This window comes from Dendrobium catenatum, unplaced genomic scaffold (genome assembly GCF_001605985.2).
Source record: "Dendrobium catenatum unplaced genomic scaffold, ASM160598v2 fragScaff_scaffold_671, whole genome shotgun sequence".
Taxonomy (NCBI): Eukaryota; Viridiplantae; Streptophyta; class Magnoliopsida; order Asparagales; family Orchidaceae; genus Dendrobium; species Dendrobium catenatum.
Genome location: NW_021319133.1, coordinates 1,198,042 through 1,208,602, shown reverse-complemented (window position 1 = coordinate 1,208,602; position 10,561 = coordinate 1,198,042). Strand labels below are relative to the sequence as shown.

Here is a 10,561-nt window from a genome sequence, read left to right as displayed (position 1 = left end):
TTTTTTATGTATTTTTTTTATTATTCAATGAAATGGGCTTAGGCCCCAATTTTACCAAAAAAAAAAAAAAAAATCAAATATTAAATATAATACATAAATAAATTAACTATTATATTACATTTGTTTTAAAATAAATTTAAAATTTTAAAACTCAAAATAAATTCATCCTTATTTGAACCCAGGGTTCATTATGAAATTTGGGAAAAAATCCCTCCTTTAGAAAACGAAGAAAAAATCCGCCGTATTTCTCTCTCTCTCTCTCTCTCTCTCTCGCTCGCTCGCTCGCTCGCTCGCTCGCTAGGCTTCAACTGTCTCGCCGACTGTCGCTCTTCGATCACTCACTCAAAGTCAAAAATAGAGCATTGTCGAGTGAAACCTTAGAAGCTTCTTTGAGCTCAAGGGCTTACCTTTTTTGGTCTGATGATCTGCTACTGTCTTCTTGGCCATGGTGAAGACCAAGCAATCTTCCAATAGTGGTCGAGCCGGTCCGCGAAGGAGGTTAGGTTCAAATCAATCCGCGGTACAGAAGCAGCAGGAAAGAGGTCTTACCTCTGTCTTCGCGTGTTCATCTTACTTTAGTGTTTTTAGTTCTAAAACCCTAATCTGTTTTCCTCAGAATCCAGAGATACTACCTCTGCTCCAGAATCGAACCGCGCAGTACTAACTCATAGTTTTGAATATTTAATCACTTTGTCTTTTTGATTTTTAGTGAATAGCCATTTTGAAATTTCTGTGGAGGGTTTCAGGTAGGTGGCGCGGAGAATGCTGGGCAACCTCATGACGGAGGAACTCGAAATGGTTGCTTTTAAGATTCCTCAATAGATTAGATTTATTGTTTCATTCATATAATTATTTTATGGCGGTGTTGATACCTTCGGCTTTCAGAAGCGGCGGGGGAAGCACGCCGGCGCGTGAAGCACAGATTCAAACCGGGTACTGTGGCACTTAAGGAGATTAGGAAGCTTCAGAAGACTTGGAATAATCTGATCCCTGCCGCAGCATTCATAAGAATTGTTAGTACTTTCAACCTAAATGATTCTGATTTTTTGACCATTCATTGATTTAATGGCCCTCTGTCGGGCTTCCCCTCTTTTTCGTTATTAAAGTATATTTTGGGAATTCAAAACCCTCAGCTTAACTCAGAAAATGGCATTATACTTTTTTACATAACATTTTATTGGAAGATAATTCTCTTTTCAGGGCAATCATTGAATTTGGTACTTAGTGATAGGCTTTTCATGTTCACCAGAACTAACTTTTTTAGGCTAAATGGTGAACTTTTATGTGAATGCGGGGGTTTCTTTTCTCGTATTTGTGTTTTTGATCCTTTTGAGTTGTCAAAACTAGGTCAAGGATATGACATTCTTTTATTCAAAGGAGGTTAACCGTTGGAGAGCTGAAGCTTTGGTTGCCCTTCAAGAGGTAAATTGAATGTTATCCTTCTATTTCCGTCTCTATTTTTCGCATGGTATTTCATGTATGGAAAGTATACGTCATTTATGGGTTTGAGCTAGGTTAATAGCTTTTAATTTCAAAAACTAGTGATTTAGGAACTCGCCAGTTTATTTTCACCGTAGGACACCCAATTTGATCATGTGCAAATTGCAATTTTTGAGTTTGACTCCACTTCCTGAGGAGAAAGCAGTTTTTCACAATGTTTAGACACCTACTCCAAAAGATTAAGTCAATCATTGTTTTTCAAAGTGATATGATCGAGTACTCAAAAATATTAACCCAACCATTGATCAGTGTTGTTCAAAGTGCTATGATGTGAACACATTTGGTGTAATGTGACACAATTTAGAACCTATTTAGATAACATCACTTCAATTACAATGATTACTTCAATGATCAAGAATCGATTGAGAAGTCTAGTGTACTTTAAAGACATGCTTTTTTTAACAATCATTGCAAATGGTCTAATTAGTTTATGATTATATCTGACACAGAAACCAAGAAACTCTTGCATAAACCTAGAAATGTCCTTTTTATTTATCTTTTTCAAAAACTCTGCTCATTTTGCTATCAATAAAAGAACATTTGCAGGTTTACATTTGTTTTCTCAACATTTACTTGATTTATTGTCATTAACTTTTTGATATAGAATGTTTTGGGTCTTTGGTTTCAAATATAGAACTAGCATGCAATGTGGATTTATGCTTTGTTTGGTTCGCTTATGTTTATGCTTTTGCAACTAAAACTTTATAGATATTTTATGGGCCACAATTTTATATTCATTTGAAACATTGATAAATAAATGATTTGAGCATTTTTGTTTTGTTTTATTATTTGTTTGTGGACCTTCTTGGTTTGATGGATTATTGGATCATTGGTTTTGGAGATTGTGTTGGTCATCCAATGTTATTTGTGTTTCATGGGAAAGATGGTTATCTTGTTTAATGGTTCGCATTATTTAATATTTCTTTTACTTTTTATTTAACATGTGCACTTTACATTGTTTTTTCTAAGGGTTGTTATGTTATATGCTATGGTATGTTGAATTTTGGTTATAAACTAAAATTTTCTTGCCCTTGGACTACTTTTTCTATGGCATCCCATGTAATCTATTATGATGTGTTAACATATGTGTTCACTAGATTTATGTTTTGCTTCTAATTTTGTAGAAATCCACCCTCTATTACTATTTTCGGTTTTGTGTTACCATTTTATTCACCAGGTCACCTTCCTTGTCTATGGGTTCTTCTTTAGCATTGGTTATTACCTATTGGTTCCATGTTGATATATTTGTTCTCTTGAGAAATTATAGTAGTGCTTATTGAGAGCTTAATATGACTTTGGACCTATGTTGTTGGGAAATCTTAAAATCTGTTTAAGCTAGGATTTTGATGTTTATAAATATTAATTTTTTACACATAAAACTACCCTTTTTTCAATGAAATTTTAAACCTTAGTTTTCATTCTTGTGTGTGCATGTTGATGTGTGGTTTCTTTGGATGTGGCATAAGTGTTGCTATCTAATATTGGGAAGTCATCTCCTTAGCATGAGGCCCAGATCCTGTGCACTTCATTGACCCCTTTCTACTTGCAGGTTGTTTTGGCACAAGTGTTACATTATTTTTAAAAATTATACAATTTGGGCGACCGTGCTTCAAATGTATAGTATTTTTTGAGTGAATTTGGAAATCACCATAAAGTATATTTTCGATGTATTTGGAAGTTGCCCGATTTGGGTGAATTTCAAATATACAGCTTGTGTAAATGATGCGTCTTGGAAGTAAAAATAGCAAAGTGAACAAGCAGAAATGGCAGGAATATGAAGATAGGGGTTGATTTTGTAATTATCTCTTCAACAAGAAAGAAAGATACGAGTGATATACTATTTAGGAGCTAGATCGGCTCTCAAATAAACCCTAGGCGTCGCTTGGAAACTCTCAAAGAAAAATTACTGTAGAAAAAAAAAATCATAAATCAAAATAATAACATAGTTAGCCTTAAATAGGCTCCACTAATTCCTTCCCAAATAAGCCACTTTTCCCTAAATAATTTCCCTCCCATATTTGAATTCAATTTGGATATCTTTCCCTTAATGGTTAAAAATAAATTATGGGTTAGGTCAAACCTAGCAAGAGGGGGATTACAATTGGGTTCTCTACCCCTACCAAAAGCTCTACCCAAAGAAAAAAACACTAGGTTCGGCAACAATGCCATCATTTGATAGGTTTAAATTGACTTCACATATTGATTGGCCAAAACACGCCCTTGTACTCGTTCGTGTTACATCATTCCCAAAGAGAGTTCCAAAATGTTTGGTCAAACATTCTATAACAATTTTATTAGTTTTGCATTCTTATTCTTTCGATCTTGCAAATTCCTAGCATTGCTCACATGCGAACTGATTTACCTTAGTCGGCGAATACCAAGTCCATTGATCAACCTAGAATCTTATCAACCAATCCTAGATTAAATCAAAATTGGTCGGCCATATTGATAATCAATCGATAACCTCATGAAACATAAGAAAGCTGTGAATATAAAATATACATTGTCACTACTTGCATATAGTTGGGATTTTATAGTTCCTGTTATTAAGTTTGTATGCAATTCATTTGTAACAAACTTAAAGACATGAGTCCATTTAAAATATTTGCATAATTTTAACTTAAGGAACTTGTAGATATAATTGAAGCTCCTTCTATGCCTAGAACTAAAGTAGCAATCATTAGCATAACATATGTGATTTGCTTGAAGATACTTGTAGTAAAATTTTCATTAACTATAATAATTATGTGGCTATTATACATGTGAAGATGAGATTTGTGGAGTACAAACAAATGATATGATAATGGCTTATTTAATCTTTGTAAAATTTCCTACAAATCCTTAAGAAATTACCCACTAGAAAAATGAGATCATATAAAGTCATACAATAAATTTTTACTTATTAAGTTAGAAGGCTAGATTTTTTTATTTTATTATTAAATAATGCATTTTTACAGTAAATATTTTCTTGCAGGCAGCTGAAAGTTTTGTAATAGAGTTGTTTGAGGATGCAAATCTATGTGCCATTCATGCAAAGCGTGTGACCCTAAGTAAGTTTGGTTCAAACTAAGAGGTTATGCCATTAATGTGAATATTCAAATACATTATCTTCTCTATAATCATTTATTTTCGTTTAGCATTTGCGGCTTATTCAGTATATATTGTTTACATCCGAGTTTTTCTTTTTTTTTTCCCTACATATATAAATAACAGATCTTGATTCCTATTAACTGTATGTATGTAATATATCTTCAGTATCTGAAGTTTCTATCTAAATTACAAAAGTTTTGTTGGTTTGCTAACAATATGCGTCCCATATTCTTCTAATGCATTTTGTTCAATTTTCTATTGCCAGTTCCCTCAAAGGGTTGTTGCTACCTGGATTTTCCTCTCAGCCTTTACATAATATGCAATTATGCATCTTTCTGTCTAAACATAGAATCAAATGGTGGATAGTTTCCTCTGCCTCATCCTGATTACCATGATCATCATCTTAACCTCATTTTTTTTCTGATAAATTTGGAAACCTGGTACAATGCTTATGATTAGCGATTATATTTAGGCTTCATTTGGGACGGCTTTTTCACTGCTTCTTAAAACTGCTTTCATGTACAAAAATTTAATTTTTGTACATGAAAGCCGCTTTAAGAAGCAGTGAAAAAGCCGTCCCAAATGAAGCCTTAGTCGATTACTTAATGCTCTATAGAAGAAAGGAATGTGCCCAGTTGATGTAGATCTTTTCTAGATAATATCAGGCTAACCCTAAACCCAGAACATTAAATTCTTTAGTGAAAGCTTTGCCAAAAATGATTACTACATTTTTGTTTTTTTTATTTTTTATTTTTTTACAATAGAATTACTCTACTTTCCGACTATTATAATCATAATCACCAATATTACAGTAGTTACTGCCATTATTTTTTCTCTTCTTCTTCTTACTCATTATTATCATAGATTTTTGCATTATCAACTAGTAATTTGCCTCAATTGACAGTGCAAAAGGACCTTCATTTAGCGCGGAGGATTGGTGGAAGGCGGCATTGGTGATTTTTATAAACAACTATATTGGTGTTGGCAAAATTATTAGTCCCTCGCCAAATTTATAGATTTCTCTATCGTAAGAGTTCCATTCTCATTTATACCTTCATTTGATGTCTTAGTGCTTTATTTTGTGCAAGTTTTGTATGCTATTTAAGCAAAACTACTTCTAAATTAGTTGGATATTGATTTCTCTCGGCAGTGATTTTTCTTAGAAAATTTCCTTTCTAATAGGAACAGTTATGCTGCTCTGTTTTTTTTTGGGACATTTAGGCCATTTAAGGCAAACTCACACACACAACGCATACACATGGACTCGAACCTTGGACCTCTTAGTTGGAAGCCTAAGCTCACAACCAATAGGCCAAGGGGAGTTGTGTTGCTGCTCTGTTATTAGTGTCCATTTGACAACAAGCCTTTTGTTGACTCTCTTTATTTGATTTGTTAGATTAACAGTTAATTTCGTTAGGTTTTTCTTTTGTTTTGTTTTACTAAGTCTGATCTTTTAGGGGCTGTTTGGTAGCACCCCGGATTTAATTTAAGCAGGATTTCGTAAATCATTTAAATCAGGATTTCGGAAATCTTGAGGGGCTTAAATCCTGAAACTCTTTGATAACATTCATGATAAATCCTTTTAAATATCATGTGAATGTTTGGCTATAGGGTAGGATTTATCGAGCAGACCCTTCCTCTAGTGTCATGGATATCGTAAATCCGGCAAAATATAGGATTTTAGAAATCCGGGATTTAGAGCGGATCGGCGGAATTTTCCGTCTACAACGGATTTCGTTTTCCGTGAGATTTGGTTTTGTATTTTAGGTTGTTTGGCTGGATTTCGTTCAAATCCGGCCGCCTAAATCCTGCTACCAAACAGCCCCTTGCTGTTTCATGGATATCAGGAATGTATTTTTAGACTATTTTCTTTTCCTCAATGAGAGGAGTGATGATTATCTATTTGATCATCTGATCAAAACTGGGAGGGAGGCTTGTAGCTGCCTAACGGGCATTGTGTTTAAAGTTCACGGTTTGCTCAAAACTATTAGTTTGATTCAGATGTAACATAGGCATGTTTATAATTTTTTGAATTCATTTGTGCTATTCAAAACTCTCTTTTGCCTTTACCTCTAACACAAAGACTATTCAGGCCACTTTGTGACCTCCCTAAACTTTCAAGTTAACTTCATCCTCTTAATTTTGTGCCACCTGCTCTTGCTAAGAGAATTATTTTGGCCTCTCTTACTAGCCTCTCTAACCTTTCAATGCCTCTTCATCTACCACCTTTTAAGTTGTGTCACATATGTATGCTGAGAAGGATGTCTTGATATTTATGTAGCTCATTTTGATCTGTTGGTTAGAAGATTTGCTATTAACCAAGAAGTTTTGAGTTTAAAGTTTATGTATGTGATGTGCTCAAATGTTAAAAAAAAAAAACTCCTAACTTTATTGCATCGCAAAAATCAACGATGCTTACAACATAATACATTCACTTGCTATGTGTTGCCTTCTTCTAAGTTCCCTTCCTTAGTTAACCCCGTATTTTTCTTTCTGAGCTTTTCATGAAAAAATCCCATGCATCCACTCTGTTGATTGTGTGGGCTATTATTCATAATTAAGACAATCAAAATCTTTTATACATTTTTTTTAAAAGCATTAAATATAAATATTCAAATATAGGTTTCATTTATGACAAATTTCTTACCACTTAACATTTTAGATTGCAATCACAATTTTTATTCGAGAGCTATTTTTTCATTATTTCCAATAAATTTTTGTGCTAGAAAAATACTTTCTACAATATTCAAAAAAGTTTTTTTTTTTGACAACAGCTTTACAAATCACCTTTATAAAAACCTGTAGCTTTTGCAAACTAATTCATAGTTTAAATCTAAAAATATTTATAAATTCATTTTTGCATAAGTGCCTGTTTGGATGACTACAATGTTTTATAAAGTTGACTGTAAAATTTTTGTGAGAAAAACAACTTAGTAAAGAAGTAGCTATTCACTGTAGAAAATGATAAAACAAATTAGTAATAAAATAAAATTATGATTGCTATTTGAAAAATAAAAATAATGAACAAATTAATTAGCAAACTGATTTTCAGTTTATTAGTTTTTATTGGAGTCAAGATTAGCTCACCCAAAAATCAAACTATTTGATCTTAACGTGACTATAATTTCTGTAATCTTTTTCTTCCCGAAACTCACGCTGGCTGTCAAAAGCTTGCTGAAGGTTCCGAAGGTTTGTTCGAAAGCCGATAGTTGGTTAGAAAATGCCGGTGCTAACCTGTACGAAGAGTACTAATTAATTACAGAATAAGAAAAAAAAAGGTTAGAATATTCTTGTATAAATTAGTTTATAGAATATATTAAAAAATTAAATGTATTTCAATATAATATTAAATATTAAAAAATTATATTATGTTAATTTTAAAATAAATTTAGTGCTTTTTAAGTCTATTCTGACAAATTTCCTTAAAACAATTCATGGCCTGAAATATAGTCCGAATGTACAATGAAAAGATTATAAATATCAAAATTTTTAAGATATTGGGAGAATTTAATCGTGATTATATAAAAAAATGTTAAAGTTTTAAATTTTTTACAAAGTAGAAGCTTTGAGATAGTTTTTTTAATTATTTTTTAATACAAAAATATGTTGAATTAGAAATTTTTTTAAAAAATAATAAAAAAAATTATGTCAAATGAAGCCTTAACTACTTAGAACGGAAACTTAAAACAATTTTTTAGTATAAAAAATTAAAATTTTTGTACTAGAACTATGTTTAAAGAAACAGAAAGAAAGTTGTTCCAAACAAATTCTTAACTTCTCGAACAAAAATCAGAGCTGTCCAAAAATTTAAAATCAACTTGAAAGTCAGTTATAGAATATATAAATCGCTATATTTAGATATAATCAAGCTATCACCGAGCCAAATAAAATTGAAAAAGAACACAATAAATACAAGAACTTCTAAAAATTAGTCGTAGTTGTTGAAAAATTCCATCCATGAGCCCAATCTTTGGTCTTAAGTTTTAGACTTCGTTTGAGATGACTTTTTTACCGCTTCTTGAAGCAGCTATTTAGTACAAAAGATTTAATTTTTATACTAAATATTTGCTTCAAGAAGTAAGAAAAAAACTGTCCCAAACGAAGTCTTAATTTTCTCTACTTTGAATAAAGAGTTCATAACCATCTCAATCAATAATGTAATAATATTTTATTTTGATAATGTCAATAAGAGTCCTCTAACAGTATGGAGAATTAATGGAAGCATAAAGCACCGCACATATTGTTGAAAAATGCTATGAGAGTCATATATACATCCAAAGCTAAATAAAGAGTTATAGTACTAATATAGCTATTGTGTTGGTCAACATAAATTTATTATATAGTTTGCTAACTAAATTCTTATTATGAGTTTATTATAATATATTTTGTTATAAATTTTTTTTATCAGTGTATTAAATTAATAATATATTTATTTTGATCATTTGATTCTAATGTGAATGCATTAGTATTTTTTTTAATTGAATAATTATTGCAATTACTAATTGCAATTACTACATTTCAAATAAAATTTTAATATTTTTTAGCAAATATTTATCCTCTTTATTTGACAAATGAAGATGGGGATATTATCAGCAAAATTCAAGTTGGATGGTTGAAGTGGAGGAATGCATCGGATTTGTTATGTGATAGAAATGTACCCCTCAAACTTAAGGGAAAATTCTATAAGATGGTAGTGAGGCCTGCAATGCTTTATGGCGCCGAATGTTGGCCATTGAAAGATAAACATAATACTAAGTTAAGTGTGGTAGAGATGAGGATGCTCAGGTGGATGAGTGGCTTTAACCTTAGAGATAGGATACGAAATGAGCATATACGTGAAAAGGTTGGAGTTGCTCCAGTAGAAGATAAGATTAGAGAGAGTAGCCTTAGATGGTTTGTTCACATAAAACGGCGGCCTTCCGATGACCAGGTTAGGAGAGTAGAGGTATTAGATTTGACTTATGTTAAGAAAGGTAGGGGTAGACCTAAAAAGACTTGGTTAGAAAATATTAGGAATGACCTTTCTTTATTAGATTTAAACGAGAATTTGACTTTTAATAGGACACAATGGAGAAAAAGGATTCATGTAGTCGGCTCCACGTAGTGGGATAAAGGCTTGATGTTGTTGTTGTTGTTGTTGTTGTATTTGACAAATGAATGTCCGTAAAGTAATTTTGAGCTGAATATCATAAACGGTATAATTTTAATTTGTGGCATTGGATATTCAATAATCTCTTTTAATCAATGGGCCACGAGTTCTTTCACTTGTGTAGTAATTTCAGAATTTCAAATTTGTATAACCAAATTGAGAGGCGAATAAAATTTATTGATGAAAAGATGAGACAGTGTGAAGGAAATTCAGCTCTTCAAATTCTAAGATCTTGAAGGCCATTTGTGCAGGGGAAATAGCATGGACTTGTTAACTCTCATAGATATAGCCATTTCCAAGGGTAGTCTTGGAATTTATAAGTATTACTAATTGAGATGCTGACCCTTCTTATGGGAATTTGATTTTGGATTAAATGCTTTGACAACCATAGCCCTAATGGAAGATGTTCATTCTTATAGCTTGTGGTTGGAGTTTATTGAGATTGTAAAAATTTTTATTGAATAAAATATAAGTTTTGATGTTAAATACATTTCAAAGTGATGTTGAACTCATCCGATTCATGTTGGAAAAATAGTCTGGCTCGATTTAATGATTGAGAATATTTGCATTTCTAATTTTGTGAAATTTAACTCTATTTTCATTCAAATTAAATCATTATCATTTATTAGTAGCCTTGTCACTATTTTAGAGAAGTTTCTTTGAATAAGTTTTATTTTGAATACTTTTTTGTGTTTAGATTCTCTTTTACCTCTATGTTCGTGTTGCGATTATGCTTATGGCTGAGTGCAAGCGAGAAGAATATATTGTGCTTTGTTGAGGGCCGAGAAGAGCTTACCAGAATGAGCTGAGATGAGGCTCTGA

At 32.0% G+C, this 10,561-nt stretch overlaps 1 protein-coding gene across 1 annotated transcript; it reads left to right on the top strand.

Annotated features, from left to right (window-relative positions):
- The first annotated feature begins 238 nt into the window (after positions 1–238).
- On the top strand, positions 239–5,739 carry LOC110105653 (histone H3.4). Its single transcript, XM_020835243.2, has 7 exons — positions 239–542; positions 617–657; positions 747–798; positions 886–1,013; positions 1,348–1,422; positions 4,475–4,550; positions 5,495–5,739. Exons 1-7 carry the CDS (start codon positions 446–448, stop codon positions 5,545–5,547), a joined length of 522 nt encoding a protein of 173 aa, XP_020690902.1. The 5' UTR covers positions 239–445; the 3' UTR covers positions 5,548–5,739.
- Positions 5,740–10,561: the final 4,822 nt, after the last annotated feature.

Coding starts and splice junctions, on each gene's coding strand:
- LOC110105653 (XM_020835243.2), top strand. CDS start 446: ATGGTGAAGACCAAGCAATCTTCCAATAGTGGTCGAGCCGGTCCGCGA. Junction 658..746: donor CTCCAGAATCGAACCGCGCA/GTACTAACTCAT, acceptor GGAGGGTTTCAG/GTAGGTGGCGCGGAGAATGC. Junction 4,551..5,494: donor TGCAAAGCGTGTGACCCTAA/GTAAGTTTGGTT, acceptor CTCAATTGACAG/TGCAAAAGGACCTTCATTTA.